Source organism: Poecilia mexicana, unplaced genomic scaffold, assembly GCF_051168715.1.
Source record: "Poecilia mexicana isolate PSO_F unplaced genomic scaffold, ASM5116871v1 scaffold_10, whole genome shotgun sequence".
Classification (NCBI taxonomy): Eukaryota; Metazoa; Chordata; class Actinopteri; order Cyprinodontiformes; family Poeciliidae; genus Poecilia; species Poecilia mexicana.
In genome coordinates, this window is record NW_028263379.1 from 26,097,199 (window position 1) to 26,123,859 (window position 26,661).

The following is a 26,661-nucleotide window of genomic DNA, read 5'->3' on the forward strand; positions in this document are numbered from 1 at the left end:
TGTTCTCTTTGTTCACAGCGTTCTCTCCATCATCTTCTCTCACAGGCACTAATGCCTCAGTTTATCCACATTCTGTTTGCCGTCACCTACACGTGCGATGGCTCACTTTCGTTTTGTCTCGACCTTATTGACCTTCCATTATCCTCGTTTCATCGAAATCGCTTTTAAGGATTCAGAGTCCCCAAGTAAGAGTCAAAGACTGTTTCTCGGTTGCTCAGATGGTCTCAAATCCTTTCTTTCTCTATTTTCGAAATGTTTTTTTTTTTTTTTTTAAATCTTACTCTTTCTCTTCTTCTCATACATTTCTTTTTTTTTCACAAAACACCACAAACAGTGGCACAAATCCTGTTTTATTTTTCTTGCACAGGCAGTATATCTTACTCAAGCTGTCTCTGCCAGGGAACAGCAAGCACCCTTCGCTGGAGCGCAGCAGTCTAAGGGGCATGTGGGTACATTAGAAAGATGGGAAGGCAGTGAGGCAAAACCTAGAGCCCCCTCCCCCCTAACCTCCACCCTCCTCAAAATCTTCAAAAAGTCTCCCGACTCACTACCTGGACTCACTCGATGGAGTCTGCATGGATGAAATAATCTCTTTCCGCTACATTGACACATTATCCCTGGAGGTGCTAGTTGGCATGGATCTTTTTTTTTCTTCTTCTTCTTCTTCTCCTCCCTTTTCTGAGAACAAATTTCTAAACCTTTTGCAGGAGATCCCAGAGAAAACTGCTCATAAAGTGAAACCCTCCCACTCGGTCGTGTCTGCAGACTGTCGTGCAGATCCTGGTCGGAGTTGCATTTCCGTCCCCCGGTTCCCTGTTCTCTGCACAGAAGGAGATTGATTGCGATGCATGACTCATGCTGTGTTGGCGGGGCCCATGGACTGGGCCACCCCCACCCATCACCTGGGGGATTCTTTACAAGCACAAGCTGTGTGTGTGTGTGTGTGTGTGTGTGTGTGTGTGTGTGTGTGTGTGTGTGTGTGTGTGCGTGTGTGTGTGAGTGTGTGAGTGTGTGTCCGATGCGCATGGAGCATCTGTACCCTCATAGTAAGACATAGCTCTGCTTTCTTCGACATGTGTGTAGGTAATGAGTGAACCAGTTATTGACTTCTTTTGCTCAGCCTTTCATTTCCATTGCTGATTAGCTCTGCAGAAGATAGATGGGGCCCGTAGGGCCGCAACATGCTCTCTGTTTTTTATTACACGCATTATCTGGCAGTTATTAGCCATGGGTGGCTGAGTGGAGGACAGAAGTACCGTCTTGCAGTGTCTGTTGTCACTTGTGTTTATCTCCTATCAATGTGCTCTGCGGTTGATTGAGTGACCTTTCACCCTTTTGGAGATGGTGTACATTACTGCCTGATGTGACAGTAATGGCTCTGCTCCCATCACCATTTTAAAAAAGAAAATGGCCAAGGAGGATATTTACTCCACTAATCAGCCATAAAAGGAACGTAAAGCCGCATTCAATTAAATTGTGTTTAGAGTTTGTGTTTTTGTAATTAAGAAGAAAAAGACCTAATAATAGCACTCTACTCAGGTACATAGTGTATAAATTAATGCAGTATTTTCATTTCAGACTGAATATTGATAAAAATACCAACAATGTAATGACAACTCAAAATAAGTGATATACATTGTGTTCAGTATTTAACAAACCTCATTTTACGTCCACGATAAAGGGCCATCTTCTAATACGCTGCCCTGTGATTGTTTTGTTATTGTATCATAAAGCCTGTGAAAAACTTTTCCTCTTTTAGTTTCTAACTTTGCTAAAGATTAAAGATGCAGTATGTGCTTTTTATAAAAAAAAATATATGTTATTTTACGTATTTGTTAAAACTGTCACTACGTCGTCACAGTGTAATGTGAAACGGATAACGTATGCAAAAACCCTCGCTTTGAACCAGCTTGCTGTGATCTGCAGAACGTCGTCAGAAAAAAAAAATCAAAGCCAAGAGGAGGGCCTTAGCACTGTCAATCATTCTCGTGTACACGCTGCTTACACTCTCCTCCTTTCTCTTTGCTACACTACACCTGGTTCACCACGAAGGAGCCTGCCATGAATGCTCAGGCCAGTTAGTGTGGCCACCAACGATGGTGGATAAACAGTTGCTGCTAAACATGCCAAGGGCGTTTAGCAGCGCTTACACAAGACTGACTGACGGCACTAAGACTCTCCTCCTGGTTCGGATTGGTCATTTTGACTTAGTTGTTTCAGACACTAGTAGTAGCACAAGGGAGGAAGTGGAAGATCACAATCTTTTCGCAGATTAACTGTCTCATACTTGTCACGGCGGCACTTTTTTAACAAATATGTAAAAAATGATTTTTTTTTTAATTTACATACAACAACTTTAACTGTGACATAATAGAAATATTGGTTTGGGTTGGATAAATATCAATTTCAGATGTATTTAAAGAAATAAATGTTGCTTTCCATTAAACAAAGCCTATACAGAACAACACCACCAAGCAAAACTAAAAAACTGAGGGTTTTATTAGCGTGGGCTCCTTTACGTTGGCAGAATCAACATAGACTATTGTAATGGCTGCATTCATACTAAACGCCATATTGTGATTTTTAGAGCAACATATGCTGCCTTCAGCCCTGCAACCGACGGTGCGACCTGTTCATGGTGAATCCCGCTACTTGCTTGTTGGCTACTGGGATAGACTCCAGCCTCCTGTGATGCTGAGCAGGATGAAGCTATTACAGAAAATGGATGAATGGATATGCTGCCTTCAAGATAACATATTATCTAAGGACGTCTGAGTACCACGTAAATGACAAATAGAAAGCAAGAACAAAAACAGCACGAATGAATTCTTTAGATTTTCTCCAGTAGTTTGTTCAGATATCTGTAGATTAAAAGTGCATTTGGCTTCACACTTTGCAGCTGCTGAGGGATCTGGCATTGTTGGTTAATAATTGACATTTTAAGCATGACTGGAGCTGCAAAATCGAGGCATAATGTACAATCATATCCAATAAATTAGTACATGCATACCCAGGAGTCTCATTTATCAGATTAAGATAAAAAAAATATTAAAAAAAAACCTTTAAGCAGGTATTAAACACTCTTCAATTAAGCCCAGTTATGTTTTTAAAATGGTTCTTTTATTAGTTGGAGGTAATATTCTAATTTTAAATGTCATGTTTTCATTAATTGTAAGTGGAAAATCATCATAATGAACAGAAGTAAAGGTCTTCAAACTTCTGTTTGTGTGCAATTAATGTAATGTGTTCCTCTAAGTCACAAGCTCCTGGAATAATTGAACTTTTCAATAATATTCTAATTTATTGAAAGGATTTTTACATGTTCAGTCTGACTCGATCTAAGTAGCATCAGGCAGTAGTGACGAGAACGGGGCTAAATTTGGGCAGCCAATGTTTTCTGTATTTGTCGAGCCATCTCCTGGAGAAACATCTGTAGTTTCTCAACACAGGCAAACAAGGATATTTTTTATTTTATTTTATAATAAAAACATTAAAAAAAAAGATTTAATACAATAGATAGGTGGGATAAATTAGTGTCACTTTATCAGACCTTGGTTGGAGACTTTACCCCATAAAAAGGCCTTTTTCAGGATGATTGACCTTTGAAGCACAAATCAGTAAGCTCCCTGAGGACGAACATCCTGCTGCAGTGAAATCCCATCGGTACCACAGGGAACATAAACCAAGAGAAAGACTTTTCCTCTCTAGTTTGCCTAGAGGGTTTTTTTCCTCCTTTGTGCTGTTCTCTGTAGCTCACAGGATCAAGTTTTATGTAGTATAGATCCGGCCAAGAAGGTTGATGTTATGCCTGAGCTGCTTTCTCTCTCTCTCTCTCCGTTTGCCCGTATATTTCGGATCATTATTCTTTCGAAAGACAAAATCGCCAACGGGGTTTTACTTCTCCGGCAGAGCCCACCGTATGTTTACGTAAAACATGCTAGTGTTTCAAAGAGTCCATGACGTGGAGCAGTTTGACGAGATTTTCTGCATCTGCTTTCCTCCATATTGCCCCACATTTCACTTCACCTAGAGTATTATTTTATAGATTAAAAAAAAAACCTCAGTATTTGATCAAGTAGACAGTTAAACTGTATACAGAGAATTGAATTATTTGATATTTCTTGGTACTCAACCAACCAGTTGGCACAGAGATAGTTAAATTTGATTCCTGCTTTCTATTTCATCCTCCTCCTTGTTGGAATTCAAGGATTTTTAAACTTTATAGTTACTCCTTTGATTGTAGAGTCGGTCACATTTTGGCAACATGCTATATCGTCTTGTAGCCGTTGTCTGATATGTAAAGATGGACACATGTATGCTTTGGTTAAATAGTCATCCTTCATGACAGGAAAACCAACAGGAAGTAATAGATTCAAAATGTTAAACTCCTATTGTCTGACTTTAAAAAAAAGTATAAGTTAAAAAAAAAGGCTTTAGCTCCATTTATGTCTTTCAGATACTTCTTGTCAGTAAGTTCTTTCACAAATGTGTCCATATTTACTCTATTAAGCATGAAAACATAGCATGTTGCATACCTCTGTTGTATTTAGTTTTTTTTTTTTTTTTTAGATTTTAAGCAAGCTGAGTTTCTGAAATGAAAACACGTGTGATGCCTGATGCACAGGTTACCAAGCAGCTCCAGCGGAGCAGCTGGAAGGCAGGTGCCTCATTCAAGGACACCTTGAAACAGGCTTCCTCATCTGTTTTCAGGATATTTGGTAAATATTAAAGTGTGTTCAAATAAATACGAAATGGCTGTTACGTAAGGGATCTTTGGATAAAGACTTTTTAAAAACATATATATATTTTTTTAACTGTCAGGCGTCTGTCGGACATATTTTCTATTCATCCGTCGTGAATTAAAATGCTGTTTGATGCAATGTTTGTTTACTTGTCACGTCAAACTTAAATTCTGCGGTTAAATATTTATAAGTAAATACGAAGGGATTCGGCATTGCTCAACAGCTTCCATTTGTGAGCTATCCCATCATCCGGAAATTTGGATGCAGGAGAAACTGTCACAAACATGCCCTCTTTGTGCAGCCGGCACAGACACGTCTGTCATTTGATATTTGGCTCATGCTAAGCAGAGGAACAGCTGCCGGGCACAGGAAACAGAACAGGGAAGACTTGAGTTGCATGAGTTGTTTCTGACAGCTCCTCCTGTTGTGCGAGTATCACTCCCTTTGGGATTTTAGTTGTTATTTTTTATTTTATTTATTTATTTTTTATGTCCTGCAGCCCAAAACACTTTGTCCACAACAAATGTAAATTAACTTGTTTGTTCACAGAGAAAAAGTTTAGAAAGTGAAAGCACAGATCCCAGAGAGCTGTCCTCCTGACTCTCAATGTAGGTGATTGTAAAAGAAAGAAAGAAATCTGCACAGTTAAAACTGCAAACTGGGCTGCACAGCGGCGCAGTTGGTAGAGCTGTTGCCTTGTAGCAAGACGGCTGCATGGAGTTTGCATGTTCTCCCTGTGCATGCGTGGGTTTTCTCCGGGTACTCCGGTTTCCTCCCACAGTCCAAAAACATGACTGTCAGGTTAATTGGCCTCTCCAAATTGCCCCTAGGTGTGAGTGTGTGTGTGTGCATGGTTGTGTGTCTCTGTGTTGACCTGCGACACACTGGCGACCTGTCCAGGGTGAACCTCGCATCTCGCCCGGAACGTTAGCTGGAGATAGGCACCAGCACTTCCTGACCCCACTGAGGGACAAGGGTGTGAAGAAAATGGATGGATGGATGGATGGAAGAAAACTGAGTTCTTCTTTTGTGGATTTTGTGGAAGTGGAAACTTCCTTGGCCAGTCTGGAGTTTTCACACGCGTAGGAATGCTAGAGTCCCTTAGTTTGGAAAGTAAACCCTTACAATAATTTACAAAAGCATTTAAAACTTTTCACGTTTGGTCACAAACTTCGATATACTTCATGGCCGATATGAAGTGTTTTCAATACCGTTTCAAGAGGTAAAGATCTGACAACCATGTTGAGTTCACATGTGGAATCATCCAATTACATCTGAAAGTCTTTTGTTGCATGTCTCTACCAGGTGAATCCAGGGATTCAGCCTTGATTCCAACCTGATCTGTTGGCAACAATGTTTGGGCAAGCGGTCACAACTTTATCCCTGAATTTGGTAAAGATGGAGCTGAGAAAATTGTACGACTAAGCAGTGACTTATCGGATGAAAGGGCCGCTCGTAAGCCTTTCCTCTGCGCTTCTCTGTCTGATTGTCTGATTGTTCATTAGTGTCGCTTCCTCTTGCCTGAATGAGTAAAAGAGCCCGAGCTTTTCTTCTCAACAGACTAGCTTAGCGCTGCATATAAACAGCTAAAGCCAGGGGACATTTGTAAAAAGAGGCAATAAAAAGGAGCATAAAAAGCTTTTAAATTTGAGCCACCATAACTTTGCCTCTGGTTTATATCTTCCCACCATAATAGCTGTGATGGGTGCTTAATGGGTATTATCGCTTACTTGTTTGGAATGTAAATGCAAATTGAACTGGAGATCTTCCGTTATCGCCCTAAAAATATCCGCGGGTTATTCAAAGCCGAGCGAGGGTTTCTTCTTCTTCTTTTTTCTTTTTTTTTTTTGTCCCTGCAAATTTGCTAAATCCTTCAGGGAGGGGAAGGCTAATTATGACAAAATGTCCAAACAGTCGCAATTCCCAGCCCATCTCCCAAAAGCTCTGGAGCCACTGTAATCCCTGCCAGAGGAACCGAGCGTTGCTCATGGCAGCCTCGGTCCTGCCGCCGTGGCAGCTGTAACCGTGGTGAGGTGATCAGGGATGCCAGGGCGGACAGGTGTTGCTGGGGTCTTCGAGATCACTTGAGTTGTTTCGGGCCCGACTCAAATGTCGCCGCACATGTGGAGTAGCGACTAACAAGCCGCTCTCATACAAACACACACACACACACACGCACACGCACGCACACACACACACACACACACACACACACACACGCACACGCACGCACACACACACACACACACACACACACACACACACACACTCGCTATGTTGCTGATCTATCCTGCTAGGTTATCTTTGGCTGCCTGGTCTCACTGATGGTCTATGTCTTTCTTATGCGCAGCAGACAAACACATGTTTGGCCTGCCAGCTCAGAGAAAGGGGCCCTTTGCCACATGGCTACATTTTTATTTATTTTTTTTATTTTTCATTTTGCAGGTATGAGAAATGACTTATGCTCAGTGAAACATGTTAACCTGCTCCCGGGCAGAGTAATGGGACACCGCACGAAAAGTCAAACAAGCTCTCATTACCTTTCATCCAGGCAGAACGCGGAGGACACCTCTGAAATCGGCCCTGGAAAATTGTAACGCACGCTTGTGGAAGGCAGCGGATCAAAAAGCATCCATTTACGAGTGAGAGCATGTGCAGACCATGAAGGGAAGATAGTTCTGTTACTGAGTCAGTGTGGCGAGGCGCAAAATGTCTATTTCAGGGCTGCTTTAAGTAGGGTGACTCACCAGGCTTTTGGAGCACTTCGGGCTGCATGTGTGTGTGTGTTTGTGTGTGTGGGCATGTATTTTTATGTGATAGCGCTGATTATTTTTTTTCTCTCCCTCTCTCGCTGTATCTCCGTCACACACACGTGCCTGCCTGGAGGGGGCAGGTCTGTGACAGGTTAGGCATTTTGGGTCTCGGCCATCCTTTCTCTCTCTCTCTCTCTCTCTCTCTCTCTCTCTCTCTCTGTCGCCGCTTCAGCTTCGAGCAGCAGGCTGGCCCTTGCGCGGGTCCAGGCAGGAATTTCAATCTGTTTGGTAAATACTGAGATAAGTGAGGCCCACCCATCACCTCAGCAGAAAATAGTCCGGGCCAGACCGCACGAGCGCAACGAGATTATGTTCCGCCGAGAGGACATACCTTACAAGAAAAGAAAGCTATTAACATCAATTTGGCATTTTAAGACGTACCGGGGTGCGGAGAAAACGCCACGTGGCACAAAGAGAGTGATTTGGAGAAAGAAAGAGAGAAAGAAAAGAGAAGAAATGCGAGACGGAGGGAGAAAAGCGAACGAGAGATGAAAACCACCTCCTGCAGCTAGGAAAATGTCAATGGAACCCTGGGGATGCATTGATTAACCTCTCTGCTCCTCACCTCCTCCACTGAAGCCAAGAGCCACACTAGTGGTGCATAAACATGATTTTAATTGGAAGACTTCAAAACGCCTGAGAGAAAGATGACAATCTCTTTTTGTCTCTCTTTTGTTCCTGTTTTTTTTGTCCACCAATTCTAATTTTTTATTATTATTTTTTCAGTATTCCTGATTGGATTTGACTCTTCAGCTCAGTCTAATTCAATTAGGCCTCTGTGTTATGGATTTCCCCACACATGTATTGTTTTGATCTGTAGATTGTTTTTAATAAATGCGGGGAAAGAAAATCTGCACAAGTCTGCAATCTGATTGGCTAATTGTTAGTTTTTGGTATTTTGTCTGAACTCTGTAACATTTAATCAGAAATGCAGTTTAGAGCTGTAGTTAAATCATCACAGCCTGGGAGTTTAATCACAGGGTCACCAACATTTTACCAAAGAAAGTTTTCACGCTATACTCTGTGTCATATTATTAACCTCTTACACTCCTTTGGCTGTTTTTGAAGAAAATAAAACAAAACATTTCCACAAATACATTGCATATTTTATCTTAACGTTATTTCATATAAAAGATAACTTAAATTAAAAGTGCAGAGGTGAAACATTTCTTATCCCCGGCTGCATTCGGAGAAATGTTTTTGAAGGAAGAAACATCCGTTTTTCATTCTACAATAACACATTTAGATTTTACTTTAGGATTTACAACATATATAAATACAAATTAGCAAATTGTTTCTTTATTTAAATATTCAGTTAAGATAAAAAAACACTTAAAAATAAGATGGGCATTGTTTAAAAAATACTCTTCTAGACTCTTTCAATTTAAAAAATAAAGTGACGTTAAAGCAGGGCGACAAATCTGAGCAAGGTAACACAATTTGCAAAGTCCGTCAGGATTGTTTGATCTGAATAATAAATGAAAACATTTTTTTTGTTGTGTCGGTGCTCGTTAATGCTGATGGAATTTATTTAATGTTTCATGAACAGGACCCTTAATAATAAAAAGGATTTTAACATAACAGCATTTCAGAAATGAATAGTTTAGGTTTCTTTATGTCACTCGGCTTTCTGTTTGTCTGTATCATCAAAAAAACAACAACAAAAAAACAACAAAATAAATAAAATAACCAATTACCAACAGCATTTAGAGGTATCTTTGTCACTTCACTCCATCTTTCTTTAGACATCTAATCCTTGGTTTGCGGATCTTTAAAATCCTCTATGTACATCGAAACACTTAGAAATCAGATGGAAAATGCCTCTTCCTGGCACTTTCTGGGCGAACAGAAATATTCTCTGACTGAACAGAAAGAGAAGGAAGTTCCTGCAATTATAATATTCCAGCAGTTTCCACTTTAAATCAGGTTGTCGGAGAATAACCGCTATGAAATCACACAGCAGTGAAGCTAAAAGCGTACATGCAGCTATTCCCATTGATTATTTGCAGTCAGTCTTTTTTTTTTTTTCACGCTGCATAAAAAAAACATTTATTTGAGAAAATATTTTTATGAACTCCTAGGAGCCACACTTGTTCCCACAGCCTGCAGAATAGCTTGTTGTCCAGCCAAGAGTCCCTTATTTACTGTTGATCTTGCCATTTTCCTAAGCCCAAATTTTCTTACTTTCTGTTTTGTCCTTTCCAGTTTGCTCCCAGTTCTCCAAAGGTGTGTACGCCATCATTGGCCTCTACGACAGGAAGACTGTAAACATGCTCATGTCGTTCTGCGGCGCGCTGCATGTCTGCTTCGTCACGCCATCCTTCCCCATCGAGACCGCTAACCAGTTTGTCATCCAGTTGAGGCCTGAACTCCAGGATGCTCTGGTGGGAGTCATCGAGCACTACGGGTGGAACAAGTTCGTCTACATGTACAGCTCCGACTCGGGTAGGTCTGTTTTCACACTGTGTTGATGAGGTTTGGTCATTTCCAGAGAAGGTGATTGTGTGGCTAGTTTGAGCATTTGGTGTGTGTGTGTGTGTATGCGTGTGTGTGTGTGTGTGTGTGTGTGTGTGTGTGTATGTTGTTCTCTAAAATATTTGAGAAGACTGTGTGTCACATCACCATGGCAACAGAAGTCGTCTTTTCACAGACAGACTTAAAAAAGAAACACCAACCTGCAATGACTTGCATATAAAAGTAGGTAACAGAACAAAATATTAGTCTTTTTACCAATCTGTCACCAGCTGTAACTTGTGCCTCCGTGCCTCCTCTTACTGTAAAAAATGGTATTAACATTCAGTTCGACCATTTTAATGAAACTCCTGCAAAGGCAGACAGAAATTAGCCCGAGCACCTGTCAGCCTTCTTCTGTACAGCCAAAAAGCTTTACCTTATGCCGTGCCATCTGTCCCAGGTGTTGCGGGTTTTCAGAGCATGACCGCGGTTGCTTCCTGCTGCTTTTTGCAACAGAAAATAACACCCACTTTACATAAAAGTGCATATCCATATGTGCTTTTTAGCTGATGCTGATGTGTGGAGCATGCAGGACTCCTGTGCACTCGTATGTTTGATTTCTTGTTGGAGCAAAAATAAGAAAGTTATTAGAAGCCAGCGATCTCACAGACGTCTACCTCCGTTTAGACTGAAGTCTGGTTTTAACTGTTCCTGATTTAAAATTTTTTTTTTTTTTGGGGGGGGGGGGGGTATTTTCCACAGGCTACTTTATTATCTATTCAAGAAATGTCAGATATTGTGCGTGCGTGCGTGCGTGCGTGCGTGCGTGTCCAGGGTCACCTCTGTGTATCTGAGTTGTGGGATGAAGCGGGTGAAATCCATATCAGTGGTCCTCAGTTGCCTGGATACTACACTGCAGTCACCATTCCTACAGAGTTATTTTAAGCCCTGAAGAAAAACCCAATTTACTTCAATTTGTCTTGTTTGTTTATGCATTTTCCTCATGGTTCCATATGTTAACTCTAAATATTTATGCATGATTTGTATCTTAAAAAAAATAGGTAGGTGTAATATGTTGTGGAAATATTCTTTTTTATTATTTTCAAAATTGTGAATGTATGAGCCTTTAAAGATTTGATCGTCTTGGGTACAAACTTTACGGTTTAGATTTATTGTTTTATATGAGAAAAGAAATAATTCTAAGAATTGTAGACATCTCAGTAAGCTGTTTATTTTAGCTGTCATGCTAATAGTCTTAACAGATTAACATTTGTTTTTGTTTTTTTTTGTTTGTTTTTTACTAAAAAAGACTGAGTATGGAGACTCCTCTGGTAGCCAAGCACCAAATACATAAGATTTTTGTTACTGAAAAAAAAAAATTTTTCAAACAGATGTTAATGTCAAATTTCTTTATATAGCACTTTAAAAACAAGTTTAAAACTGCACCAAAGTACTGCTCAAAAACAATAATAAAATAAGTTGATGGGAAGAAAAAGAGAAAAAAATCTATATGAAAAAAATAATATGAGCAATAATAAGTAAAAAAAAAAGACTGTGTCTTGTAATAACAGCAATAAGTGGAGGAGGGTTTGAACTTCTCTGAGCTCCACATGAGTTGAACCTCAAACACTGAAGGACAGAAAGATTTAGTTGTTCCCATCAAAAATACTCATACTTAGCTGGTTTGTTTTTTACCTACAGCCTGGGTAAAATGAAAGTACTCTTTACATTTTCTGCTGTGCTTGAACTAACTTAAAATGTACAAAACACTTCTACCATTACACTGCGTCATTGTTTATCGAACAAAGGTCCTAAACAGCAGAAGCTATTGTGAACGCTAGGTATGCTTGAAATGTCCAACATATGTCTTTCATTTTCCTCTTTGTTTTTTTGTGTGGAAACATCCATGTTGTTTGACGAATGAGTGGCTCATCTATTTTTTTTTTTTTTTTTTTTTAGTTTCAAAGGGCAAGCAAAGCGAAAACAAATTAACCCATTAACCCTATCGTGAGCAGTATTGAGGAAACGGGCTCCCGACCTGTTATTTTTCCTCTTCTCTCAATCGCCAGATGCCCAGGTCTCCATGTACCGCCTCTGGCTTAAAAGGTGCTTATCACAGCCAGATTCCATTATGATATTATTCACTTCCAGGATGCCTTTGGAGGACCATTTTTTTTTTTTTTTTTTTGCCTCTGTATCTCCTGAGAGGCTCCCTGTCAGCCGGGCTCTGATTTATACGGATGCATTAGGCACGTTTGGAAGCAGAAGATGCTATTTGATGCAAATATAGCAATTCAAAAGGAAAGGAGAGGCAGGGGAGGAATAAAGAATAGATGGAATAAAGAAATGGATATTGTAATGATGATAATCCGGCCGCATTGATAACCTGATGAAAGCGCGATTTACCCTAGGAAACGGATGAGCTCCACGTGAATCCAGACTAAAAATCTAAACACATGGGAACAGATACAGAGACCTAATAGTTAGTTTTGCCTTTCGCCCTTTTATGTTGCAACACTGGAAGTGCAACAAGCTGGTGCTGGTTTATTAGTCCCAAGTATCTGCCATGGCAGCAAATCCTGAAATAGTTTTTAATTACTTCAACTTCTCATAGCAATTTTGAACTGGTGAAATAAATTGTTAATAGTTTACATCATATCTTTGGCTTTCGTACAACATACATGTTCTCCGTTTTATTTGTGGTAAAGGACTTGTTTTTTGGAAGGCTTGCTGAAATTGGTGCACAGAATAATCCAGTTGCTAATTTTAGAACATCTTGAGTGCTTTCAAATGGAGTTCTCAAACGCTGTAGCATAATATACACGCTAATCGACAAAACTAGCAACTCGAGACACCTTAGGGTTTTGGGAAATAAATAAAGGTATTGGAAGAAAAAAGAAAACAAAAGAAATGCAAGAAAAGGGAATGAATAATTCCACTCTGTGACGTTTGAGAGTGTTTGTGCTGCCTGGCGCCGCGCGTTTTGCCGAAAGCTTTAAAGACACCTGAAATTGACTCCATTGAGCGATGGCTGACCCACTGATCTTTTTCACAACAGTGATTAATTATCTCCCGTGTTCCCATGCCTGTCATCAGTTACAGACCTACTGTTAAATCTGTCACCAACGAGGGTGGCAATTATTCACTCATTAGCGACAGAGGATAAAAAAAAGCAAAAAAACAAAAAAACAGCACCATCAAAGATGAGGTACATCTCCATGTTGCTTTGCAGGAATGCCTCTCCGGCTCCTGTATCTAATTTCTTCTCGACATCCTCCCATTTTTCTTGCTTTCTCATTTATTAAGGTGTTGCAGTCATATATGACGCTGGAACGCCATTTGTCTTTTTTTTTTTTTTTTTTTTTTTTTGGTTAATGACCTGGTGTCAAATAGGCAGCAGGAATTTCCTGGAGAGCAGCTGCTGTGCATTTTAATAAGACCAAGCCGCCATCTTTCATGTTTGCCAGTCACGTTTATTATAGCTATTTTTGATGAAGTGTGCGTTGTTTTTTTATTTGTGTTGTTGTTGTCGATAAACCAGAAACTGGAGCGCCAGACATTCTAAAGATGTCATGAATGTGGCAAAAAAAAAAATCATAATAAGCAATAAAAAAAAATTAAAAAAAACCTCGTCAAATGCTGGTTTGCATCTCACAATTTTTTCTAATTGCTACAATTCATTTAGATTACAGCAGCCAGTTCAGTGTGGGCGAAATTACTTTATTTACTCTGTGGAACGACTGCGACTGCCAGCTTGAGAGGAATCTGATCGGTCCTTTGCCAGCAGCAGCACAGAAGTACAACAGTGAGTCAGACTGTAAATCAGAGCTCAAGATCAATGTGTTCCCTAATCGCCTTTTATTTCCTGTCTTACCATAAGCCCTCAGCTCATTGGCCGCTCTGCTTCACTGTGATGTTCAAGTGTCTCAGCGGCATATCGGCGACAGCGTAATTGAGCATCGCCACCTGTAATTGGTGCTTAAAGAACGCAAGTCTGGCCGCGCGTGAGCGCGCGTGCACGCAGACCCCGATGAAGCCCGGGCCGATTATTTGTTAGCGTGAAAGCGGTGATTACTTAGGCCGGCGGCGCACGAGCCGGAGAAGCACACCTGTAAGTGTCAGAGTGCTTAATGGACTGTCCCGCTCATTACACTTTATCACTAAAGCTACAGGGGAGATTCTGATGGATAAGCTTATAAGTAGAAGTATGGGTCTCTGCACAGCTTCTGCTCGGCTCACAAGGTGCTCTAATTTGCTTCCACAGAACGCGAGCGTAATCGGGTTTCAAGTTGTGGCACGCGAGAGGCAGACGCTCACGACTCGCTTTCTGGAGACAAACGTTGCAGGAGTTGCCTTGATGAATGCATCCGGGTGCTATTTGTCCTGCAGCGGCTGAAGCGTCTTTTCACTTTGTCTCTGCGCAGGGCTTTCGGTGCTGCAGAAGGTTCTGGACACAGCGGCGGAGAAGAACTGGCTGGTGACCTCGGTCAACGTGGAGAGCATGACGGGGGACTCCTTCTTGAAAGTGTTCAAGGATCTGGACAAGTGGAAGGAGGGGAATATTATCATTGATTGTGAGACCGAGAGACTCACTGGCATTCTCAAAGAGGTAAAGTCATTCAGCGTCTGTTTTTTTTTTTTTTTTTTTCTTTTTTGTAGGGGTTTTAAACGAGGGATTACATCGAAGTCGTGCATCGATTGCGAAATTTAGAAAACCAGCATATTGTCTTCAACAGGTTTTATGAATGACAACTTGAAGTGTAGTGTCCATTTTAGCAGCCTCTTAAATATAGTTCATTTGGAGTATGATGCTACCAGGTGTGCAAGAGTCTGAGATTCTATTGCATAATATATTGCAATATTTTAAAATTTCCATTGCTATAATACTGTATAATTACCAGTACGTCAGACTATAAACCTACTTTCAACACCACACATAATTTGCTGTTGTTTTTCCTCATTATTCAACATCAGACATGACCTTCAACAAGCTTGACTCCAAAAACGCTGCGCTTATGTTGTAAAGGAAAGTACATTAGACTGGCGAAAAAATCCACAACGACAAACCGTAGTTAGCTGTTAAACACACGCTAACACACTGACAACATTCGATAGCGTGGTAGCATACAACAACAGCGATATTTGGTGTCTGAAAGAGCAGCTTTTTAAATAAAGGACCCGTTTCTTTAGAAAAACCAAAAAACTCACCGCAAAGCGATGCTTTATGTTAAATTAAATAAAGTATAATCTGACCATGAATTTTTTGCTAAATCATCCATTTTTTTTTAATTATTATTATCTTAGAATGGCTTTCCAAATAAACCCTGACACAGTCAAGAACACTCCAAATTACAGCAGGCGACACGGAAACACAGCACAGATAAGGTCAAGCTGAGGCCCGACACAATAGAGAGCAGGGATTAGAACAGCAGCCCGTTGATGCATGTAGATTTCTAACTTGAAGTGCTGTACTTTTTAGGTTTAAACAAAATAAATCCAGTGTTGTTCAGGCTTGACAAAGCAGCAGCAGCAGCACAGACGTCAGAATGAAAGCTGCTTCACATGGCTAAGCAAATTAATTAGGGCCACTACAGCCAAATGCGTCTCCTTTTGAGGGAGGCAGAGATAATAAAGCTTTTTTTTTCTCTCTCTCAGTTTATCAGTTATCAGTTTTAGTGGAGATGTGGTAAAATCTATCATCCAGACAGACTTTATGCTAAGTGTCTAACTTTATTATTTTTAAAAATATGTTTTTCTTATCACTACTCATTGAGCCACAGCTGTTTTCCTTTACAATCATCCCGTCGCTTTTTTTTTTTTTAATCCAACATCTGTGCTACTAAAAACCCTGTTGATAGTCACTGTATATTTCTAACAATGTAACTCTTCCACACGTACAGGGGAGACTGAGTCCAGTGAGTTAGGTGCAGAGGGGTAGTGGTTGCTATGGAAACCATTGCATGGCAACGATAGAGCTTGAGTAGTTCCGTCGTTGCCATTTCAGACATCACCTGTCTGAAACCATGCCAGATAATTTCCCGAACCTTGAAAGCTCTGTCAGATTGGATGGAGATTGGAGAATCTTTGAATATTAACTTTCAAATGTTTCCCACAAATTCTTAATCGGATTTTGGTCTCTAGTTTGGCCGGTTTATCTGATCTAAACTGTGAAATTGTAATACGTCCTGTATATTTAGGCTTTTTGTTTCTTCTGTAAGGTGAAACGCCAACCCAATCTCAAGTTGTTGTTTTTTTTTCACAGTCATCTAACTGGGTTTCTTGTCGCATTGCCTTGTGGTTTAACCCGCCTTAACTTTCCCAGCTAAAGAGAAGCATCTCTTCAGCATGATGCTGCCATGATGCTGGCATGGTTTTGTTTGAGTGGTGCTCCCTTGAGTGCTGTTTTATGAAAGGATGAATGGCTAATTCAGCCAACTGGTGAATTCAAAAGTCTCAGGGCTGTAGTTGCCAAGGACTGGAGTTTGGGACCCGTGATGTGTTAGTAGTGTTAGTTTTCTAGACTCGGACCCAGAAGTTTGTTCTCGGCCTTATCAAAGAACACACCATCTTTTGCATACTTGTTGTGATTTCTACTTGACCTGTGTCAAACATCAAAGGAACTCTTATTACTTGCTTTCAACAACATTTTCCGTTTTCACTTTTCTTCTATAAAAGCCAGATTTTTTTTTAGTGCAAAACTGCTGGTTGCCTTGTTAAACTGCTCTCAAGGTGCTGTTTGCTCGCTGCTGCTTCCTAATAACCCTCTGAAGCCGCTAGAGAACATCTGCGTTCACACTGTGATTTAATGACACACACTTACAACCTGGACTTCTAAATTCAGTTGGCTGCACTGAAATTTATTCGAGGATTTAAGAGTACAGGATAGAAACGCGCAACACATTATCGGACTTATATTTGCTAAAGAAAAAAAAAGAAAAAAAGAAAAAAATTGGAAAACTGTGCTTTGCTCAGGTATTTTTTTTTTTTTTACCTTTTTTTCTTCTGGAACATTAAGAATAGGAGCGATTCAAAACAATGTGATTGCATTTTTAGCTGGCATTTTATTTCCTATGATTGGATTGTCACCCACTCACCCTGAGAGCTTGGCATCACTGTCAACTGTCCGCCAAGCACAGATTGTTCAACCGCAGCTTATCAACAACAGTTTCACTAGGCGGACCTTTCAACGTGCAAATTTTTCCAGGTGATGATTGGAGTCCTTTAAAAACCAAATTCTAAATCCTCTCTAGGAAGACCCATTCACTTATATTATTTTTTTCCTCCCCTTCTCAAGTCAGACGAGCAATCGCCGAGTGTAAAATTGTTGCATTTTCAAGCCTTCGCATTAATCTGCTTTTGTGCTGAGCCTAGCTTTAATGGCTGCAAAAAGCAGGCAACCGACGTGCTACTTTCAGAGTTCACGGCGCTTTCTACCTGGATAAAGAAACCTACTCTATATATCAATATCTCTTCCCTTTTTAAATCCAGTGCTGTTCATTATGACTTTATGGCTACATAATAGGGCTGTTTCTCAACTGGATGTTTCAAGCCATGCTGGTGACTCATAGTAACAAAAATGTTTAGTATGATAAATGCTCCAGAATGATGCAGTCCATACAGTATTTGATTGCAGTCGAATTACGTTTGGCATTATTAACTCATGATGTGAGCAGTACTTTAATGTGTGATTCGCTGAAGTATAATTTGTCTTGCAAGCTCTGTACACTAATATCAGCCATATCTTCATTAGACAAGTCATTAATCAAAAGTTTCCTTTCCTAAATTGCTGCTCAGGGTGCTGATGAAGTATTCTGCAGATTTGCAAACTTTCGCCCTAACTCACCAAAGGATTGCTAATCCTTTGCTTGCACAAAGCAAAAGAGCCTCCCTGGATAAAGCCTCACATCTGGATGCATAAGAGAAAGCATCCATAAAAATGATAAATGCAAATCATATGGTCACGAGAAGCTCAAAATAGGGTATTGATATAATACTTAACATTTTCCAGGACTACATATATATATATATATATATATATATATATATATATACGAATTATTCTTGCTATATAAAAACTCCAGTTTGATTTAGATTGTAACCTGAACAGCCATAACATGGAAGGACAGTCTTGTAAATAATACACACAAAGCTTTTCTTCATAATAAGTTATTAATAACTTATTTCGGTGTTTATGTTTAAATACCTATGTTTTCCGTCTTTTTTCTGCCTGATAAGACCATATTTACATTGTGCTGTGAGACTGAATCATTTGCTCATGCATATGCTGACATGCTGTGCGGCAGATGCGGTTTTTTCGGCTGACTTTGCCGTTCAGTCAGTCTATGCCGGATCCTCAGATTAAAAATCAAGCAGCCGATGAAGGTGCTATAAGGATTGATAATCTACTGCAAGTTAGATAAACCGCTTCCTCCTCGATCTGAGCTGCATTTTTCAGCAAAGCTCTGAAGTCAATAACCCATTATTTCAAAAGCCCCTTAAAGTTGAAGTGGTTCATTATTGCCTTTTTTCTGACTGACCTTTATTTGACAGGGTATAATTTATTTTTCGTCATTGATATTATTCATTTTTGAGTTCGGTCCCTTCTTTAATATTGTTTATAAAAACAAAAAAGAAGGAAAAAATAAAAACATTTCTAGTTTCATTCTGTTGACTGAGGCCGCTGTGCAAAACTGTTATTGATGAGCCGGTGTCTAAAGTTAAGGTTATTGCATCAGGTTCCACCAGTTTACAGGAGCCGAACCGGAGAAGTTCCCCATTCAGACGACTGCCATCAATCACTGACATGCACTGGCTGCCTCCACACTGTTGTCCCTGTGCATCCAGACAATGACAAAGGCAGCGACACACACACGCACACACACACACACGCACGCACACGGCGTGTGGAAACGCCTCTCCCTGCTTTGCCCTTTAAACTGACTCCTGAGTTCATCTCGCACAGTACACAAAAGATGTTATGATAATGTCACGGAAACTATCCGGAGGGTCAACATATAGAGGAAGAATGCCATTTTTATTTACTTTTTTTTTTTTTTTTCCCTTTGGCCACCTGGAAGAATATTTTTGTGATAGGAAATTGCTTTTTGTATGCGTTTTATTATGGGAAGACGTTAAAAAAAAAAAAACTTATTTTGTTGCAAATGAACTCTGTGTGACTCTTCGAATTTGCATGTAATATTAAAAGGAAATTGATGCCAAAACCTTTCTGTTTGACAGTCCACTGTGGCGGTATTATGGCATGTGCATTGTTGTCTGCGCTGGGCTGCGACTCCCCTCCAACTCTCAAGTTTTCCTCGCTTGAGGCCTGGCCAGAGGACTGGCCTGCGCGCTGGTGTCACCATTAATAACAAATGCCACCTTCTGTCATGACCTGCAGTATCATTGTACATACACATACACACTAAAGCTTGTTATTTTACATGCTTCAAATTGTTTTCCTACTAGTTCTTCTCTGACGTGACGCATATTGACGACATTGGCACACAAAAACCCTCAACTTTTAATTTTGGCACTGAGACGTTTGCACACATTAATGTGTGGCTATGTGCAATCAGGCCATTTCATTCATGAATTATTCTCAGGAGTTGGCTGCTAGCTGTTGATGCTGGGTCAAGATTTATTTAATACTCACACAGAGAGCTGAAGCACCGTGCTACTCATACCAGTGCATTGGATGCTAATTAACTCGTTATGGCTGGTCCACGCGCATTGTCAGCAAAGGCCAGGTGATGCAAATTTTAAGGGTTCATGAGTGCTCCTTAAACTCTCTCCCACTGAAGAGAACCGAAGACTGAAGCTAAAGCTTAAAGAAACATAGGGGGTGGGGGTGGAAGATAATTTAGATTCCCAGAAAAGAGAATGTTGTTATAAACACATTGATGTTTTCAAACCAGATTTCTTTCTTTCTCTTTTTTTTTATAAGCACTGGCTCATTGATTCCAACATGTGCAGAATTTGTAAAAAATAAAATAAAATAAAATACTCCTACCATTTGTGAATGCTTTGGTAAATTACTTAGGCTCTTGAATTAAAACTGAGAGTCCAAAAGAGACAGAATGTGCAAAAAGAAAACAGCAAATGTATATGAGAATGTACAGCTCTTAAGAAAAGAAAAGAAAAGAAAAGGAAAGTAATTCTAACTCGCATTGAATTATGCTTGCATATAATTGTTTTAAACTATTAACTTGGCATCTTCAGGCTGGTCCACAATTCTCTTCCTAATATCTTTTCCGATTATTTTAGCTTTTCCCATGACGTCACACGAGGAAGAGGCATATTTTAAGTTTCCCCTTAAACTATAGCCACAGTTGTGCCTCTACTTACCTCAGTAGTATCACATTTTTTTAAAGGCATAGTAATGTTGGCATTATTTTTGTAAACTTGTTTTTATTTGTGACAAAAGTTTCATTTTTTTTCTTTCTCGCCCTCCTTCTGCCTTGCAGATTGTAGAACAAGGAAAGAACGCGAAGAGCTTCCACTACATCCTCGCCAACCTGGTAAGAAATTGCAGCGACAGAAAGAATCCCACACACTTTCCCACCTACTTGATACTTTCATTGAATTTGGATTGCCAATAAATTGAGCTTTTAACTGTGTTCCTGACTTTCAGCGCTTTATCGCCGGTTTAATAGACTTGCGCGCACCCGATAAATTAGGGTGGAACTATCTGGTTTTACATCTTCTCATTCCATTTTCCACTCCAGCTATTCTTTCTCTGTCAAAGCAGCGGAAACGACAGCAGTTCAGCAGGAGACGAAAGCACAGGAGGGTGATCTGTGACAGTCTGAGGGGGGAAAAAAATAAAAAACATAAAACTGCGCAGACATAGTTTGACAGAAAAGGGTCAGGCGAGCTTTATCTATTAGCGCTCTCTTTTGTTTTCCTACCATTTCCCCTCGGTGCCGATAATACGTAGACAAGTGCGGCACTCGGTAAATGCCGCAAAGCGAAGTCTAAGCTGACACCGGCAGAAAGCGCGGGGCTGTAACAACATTAATATGCAGCCGCTGGCCCTGACAATTTCTCACCGCTCGGGCTTTAGATTGGTTCAATCTCTCTTGTCTGGCTAGTTTGCCAGATTTAATTTCAGATGATAAGGCTCGGACGGCAGGAGCGGCTGATTTGCAAAGTGGCTGCAGTCGTTAATAACGGTCCCCGTTAAAAGCCCTGTTTAAAAAAAAAGAAAAACAAAAGGAAATTAAAGAATTAAAATAGTTTGTCTTTGTCCTTGCACCTTTTCTCATTTTTGCTAATTAATTTACTGTTCTGCATGTTCCTGTGTGAGGATCTGAGGAGGGCACGGTTTGAATTTCTTTCATCGCTTAAATGGGGTTACAGTACGTGTTGGAAGCACACGACCCCCCCAGCCACCCCCTCCCCTACATGTCCACCATTAGCAAAGGCTAGTTTCTATAGTAACCTCTTCAGCTCGCTTCTCGACATTAATTCATTCATGGAGCGAAAGAAAAAGCACAAGAAATGCAGACACAGACACCTGACCGGTTTCAAAGAAAGCGGCGATAGCAGGAGGCAGTTTCCCGTCCAAACTCCTTGAAAATAACTAGCTTAGATTTTGTCAGGTTTCCTGTACCCCCCAGGTAGAGACGGATAAAGAGCCTCACAATAAATCGGTCTTCTATTGTTACAGCTTTGTGCAATACCAAAAGATTTTCATTTATTTTTAGCACATTAATTTAGTGGGAGAGAAAAAAAAAATCCACTGTTCTAAAATAATTGTATATACAAAAATCATTGATAATAAAGTTGAGGAGATTCATCCTGTTTGATCTTTAGTATTATTCCTTCTTGTAAAAATGTATCTAGATATTTCTTTGTGTCCCATGGAAGCAGGAAGATCTAAATTACTAAGCAGTTCAGTTTAAAAAATAAAGTTGGGAACTTTGTGTAAAAAAAGAAAATTAGTTTTTATTGTAATTTGTTGGTAAACACAGCGACCTTTTCTAGCTTATCTGGTGTGTTGATAGCGTCTAATGGTTGCTATGGTGACTTGATGATGCTAGGATGCTAGTCCAGCTTATTTACCAGTGAATGAAGGAAGTTGTTTTTTTTCGTTGCATCATAATTATGACAAAGGGAAACAGAAAGCCAGAGATCAGGACATTCTGGTAACTGATCGACTTCCATCAGTTGAAATCTTAAAAAGTTGCTTCACTTTTATCCGAATCAAATTGTTAGTGGCGATGATAGTGCAAGTTTTTACTAAACTAAATTGAACAAATGTACTGCAATTAAACTGTCAAGCTATTTCAGGTTACTTTAGTCTATTTAAACAGCAAGCCATTTTCATCGCTGTGGGAATATTAAAGATCAGAAGACGTAAAAACAAATATTTTGAGACAGATGTGTAGCAAAGAGGGAACAAAAGCTTTATGAAGCCGTGTCGGCACAAAGAAGCAGGAGAAATCACTAAACACTTTGTGCTAGATGCCTGACGAGCAAGTGACGATGTGAGGAAGGACCTTTTTTTTTCTATTCATTTGGTAAAACTCCACTTTTAAAAACCACAGAGAATCTCCCACCCGTTCCCATTCGGCTGCCTCTTCCTTTCTGCGCACTGACAGGCCACCTGCTGAGAGACTGAAGCTCCATCTCCTCTATTCTGTCTCTCCTGTAAAAAAAAAAAAAAAAACACACCTACATACCAGCCAGGGGGGAAAAAAACATGAGTAGGAGATACATTTCCTGCTAATCTCTTCCATTTTCTGTTCTGGGTTGTGTGAAGCATGAGCTTTATTTCCCCCTGAATCCTGTAGGATTTTGATCCTTTCATTTTTAACTGTAACCTATGAGGATTCAGACCGTCACAGATTACCTCTGGACTAGTGCTGCTTGAAATGAGGTTTCTTATTGTCTGTGTCTACTTCTTTTGTCCTTCAGAAAAGAATCGCTGGAGTGTGTTTATATACACTAAACCCTAGAAAGAATATAAAGTGAACAAGCAATATAATAGTTAATCTCCATGCTTTTTTTTTTCTTTACTAAGTGTGTCAATAAGGCCACTGAAAGTTTTGATGCTGCAACCTGCGTTTGTCTTCACTGTTGGAAGAAATTAAAATTTTCAAAATAAGTCATGGATACAGAGGAATGACACACTAAGCCCACACAAAAAAGGCTCTAGCCAAGATTCAAAGTTGATCTCGTAGGTTTATATATATATATATATATATATATATATATATATATATATATATATATATATTTGTTAAAGCTGCCATGATGTTCTATTATTCTATTATTTATATTAGAGAATATGTGTCTCGAATATGAGGCACATAATTTGTGAAAAAAATAAAAATAAAAAATCAAGCTCCTCTGCCTTTCCTGTGGTTCTACTGCCATCTGCAAAATTGCAGAGTGGTTGTTTCTGACCACTCCCGGTCAGAAACAACCAACCGGAGGCTTCGAATTGCTGTCAGTCATGCTCGTGTATGTGCTGCGCATGCAAGTTCAAAGTTGGCAGTTTGAAGCAGCTGTGTGCTAATGTTGGAGAAACAATCTCAGGTCACAGGAAAACCGCTTGTATGCCGACGTTTACAAAACCAAAATGCATAAAAGTATTTAAAAGTGCAGCACTAGCCATCGCTTAATCTCATGTAAATGATATAAATAGCATAATCTTGTAATGTCTTAGCATTGCCAGCTACAAGCCACTCCTTGTTCCATGTTTCATCTCCCACCTCACTGAGTGCCCTGCATTTCTTGTCTTGGGAACTACGTCGGTATCGTCGTTTCACTTCTAAGCCCGTGTTGCTGTCGGTCACAGGGTTTCCTGGACATCGACCTGACAGACCTGAGGAAAGGCGGTGCCAACATCACGGGCTTCCAGCTCGTTAACAACTCCGAGCCGAGCGTGAGCCGCATTGTCCAGCAGTGGATGGAGTTTGACAACAAAGACTCCAAAATGCCCAAGACTGGACTCAAAGTAACACACATACTTTGTTTTTCTTTTTTTTTTTTATTAACACTCTTGTACTGTATTTTATTTTTATTTTTTTCAGAATTAAGAAGTTACATCGTAGCACAATGATTTTGTTACCAAGTAAGATTACCTACAGCAGAAGGTATTGACAAGAGATTCAACAAATTTTGATCAGTGATTGTAAAAAATGATGTTATTCTCTTATGATTTCCATTGAAAATCTTGAATATTATATATGAGAGCAACACTTTACATTTTGGATTTTAACATATTGAAAGCACACAAGGTTATAACAGAGCCACTCTTTGTTTAGCCTTCCTGTTATCTGTAGAAAGCCTACAGGGGCCAAACGAATCTGATCAGGTTAAAAGTCAGCTACTTACAATTGCTAGGGCATTTTTCAGTGCTTCTCCGTTTTTCCTATATCATTTAACTGTGAGCATCATAAAAAGGTTACGAAAGGCTTTGAATCTGTATTTTTCTTTTCTTTTTAGATTTTATCTAAATTTGCTGGTTCAGATCTGAGATTCTAGTTAGTGATTGATGTTCAGCCAAGTTAAAACAGCTTCCACCCGCAAAGATTTTCAATTGCAAATCAAACACAGAGCCCTCTGTAGTGATGCTTTGAGCACGACAAATGAATAGGGTAAGATTTCAATATGTGAGGAATACACAGAATTCATGTCGAGGTGTAGTTCACTTCTCAGTTGCCATCTTGGCTCTTTTTACCGTTTCGCAAACCTCGTGTCTGTTTGGATGATCCGTTTGCAGTACATGGGCGCGCTGACATACGACGGGGTGAAAGTCATGTCCACAGCCTTCCAGTACCTGAGGAGACAGAGGATAGACATCTCTCGCCGCGGCAACGCTGGAGAGTGTCTCGCCAACCCGCCAGCCCCTTGGGGACAGGGCATAGACATCCAGAGAGCCTTGCAGCAGGTCTGCACTCATGCGCAGTGACACAATACTCCACACACACACACGCACACAGAGTCATGAATACCCCAACTCTGCATAGACGTGAAGAAATCCTTGACTGGCACATTGGCTAATAGTTCCTGAGCCGGAGCTGGCTGAACAAATTAGGTCTCATTCTGTCGCGTAAAGTTCGCATTAGGTCATAGGAGAAATCCCCAGTATCAAATGTGACATCACGGCTAGTAAACAAAACCTGCGGGCAATATTACTGAGCTGTGATCATCATGGGATATGACATCAACAATTGAGTTTAGAAATGTAATATTTGGCCACGGGAATGGTAATGGTGGCCCGGCTGTGAGGCCTTCTTGATCTCCCGGGGCCAGACGCAGCCACTTGGCACGTACGCTGAGAAGCGAAGAGAATTGCTGTTATATTCACTATGCTATCTGTACAATATTGGAAAATATGCAGACAGGGAAAAAAAAAAAGAAGATGGAGTTATCCCCACATTGGCATAAAAAAAGAAAAAACAATGGTATGTGCGCATGCGTGGAGCCCAAGGCTCTGTCTGCAGAGGCTGTGCAGAGTCAATCTAGCCATCTGCCTGCGGACAGACTGGAGCTCAGAGCCGTGTTCGCTCAATTAACTCCATCACCAAGCCAAGACAAACACACCGCACTGTTAGCATACATGCACACCATCTGTCATTCACCTCTACGGGGACAAGAGCGGTGCGGACGTCCACAAACGTGCACTGTAGAAACACGTCACAGACTATTTTTAAATGGCATCGCTAACGTTTTCTGTTTGATTCGTCACGACGTTGGCCGCGTACGCCCGTCTGTGTTTCAGCCTCAGCGTGAGCGTCTGTGTACGTGTGGCATCTTTACAGGTTCAAATTGACGGACTGACCGGTCACATACAGTTCAACGAGAAGGGTCGCAGAACCAACTATACTGTCAGTGTCATGGAACTGGCCCCGTCCGGACCCAAGAAGGTAAGCCCGAGGCATCCGGTCTCAGACATTCATTTGTGGCTCCTCGGGCTTTTGTGGCCCGAGGAGCCACAAAAGTTGCGCTTGCAACGGTAATATCTCAATAATCCGGCTCGTTTTCTCCTGCGTACTTCGATGAGCTCAAAAAAGACCTGTGGTCAAATTTGTCGCGTACAAATTGCAGTTATATTTGCTCTGGGTCAGTCAGGCAGCAAAAAGGCCCTTATCAGTGGAATAAGACTCGTCTGAAAAGAAATCTTCTCCTGCAATAACTCACACCTTCACTGATGCTCCGAAGTTTACGAACTCGAAATGTGAAAATGCAACATATCCTTACGCTTTACCACAGTTTAGTCCATTTAAGATGAGAGGAAACGTGTGTATTGGTTAAATTTAGTAGAAGTTTCTTATAGTGAAGCTGGTATAAAGTGAAATATTTTTTTAGGTTTGAACGAACCGAGAAAATTGCTAATTGACGCATGCGGATAAAATTGGCTTGTAACAACAGTGAGAAAGATTTAGCATGAAAAGAGGCTGCATGAATAATACATGTCAAAGGTTTATTTGAAGTTCCTGCGCCCTGATGGTAGAAAACCACAAAGTAAATAGCAGTCCTAAGCTCCACAGCTTTAAATGACACATTCACGCTATTCAAAATCTCTGATTTATTCACACTCGGTGTTAGTATGCCTTTTTTTTTTTTGTGAATTTCTTGTTGTAATATCTATTCAGCCAATTTTAATCAGACATTTCATGCACCATTTTTTTTTTTTTTTT

General features: G+C 40.3%; 1 protein-coding gene across 1 annotated transcript in view; it reads left to right on the plus strand.

The window, feature by feature from the left end:
- The first annotated feature begins 8,972 nt into the window (after nt 1-8,972).
- Nucleotides 8,973-26,661, plus strand: part of LOC106910346 (glutamate receptor 1-like) — a 57,984-nt gene continuing 40,295 nt past the window's right edge. The window contains exons 1-6 of the mRNA XM_088009739.1: nt 8,973-10,000; nt 14,434-14,618; nt 20,473-20,526; nt 23,814-23,972; nt 24,741-24,908; nt 25,783-25,887. Of these exons, the coding sequence (XP_087865865.1) occupies nt 9,826-10,000; nt 14,434-14,618; nt 20,473-20,526; nt 23,814-23,972; nt 24,741-24,908; nt 25,783-25,887 (846 nt within the window). The 5' untranslated portion in view covers nt 8,973-9,825. The remainder of the gene's footprint in view (nt 10,001-14,433; nt 14,619-20,472; nt 20,527-23,813; nt 23,973-24,740; nt 24,909-25,782; nt 25,888-26,661) is intronic.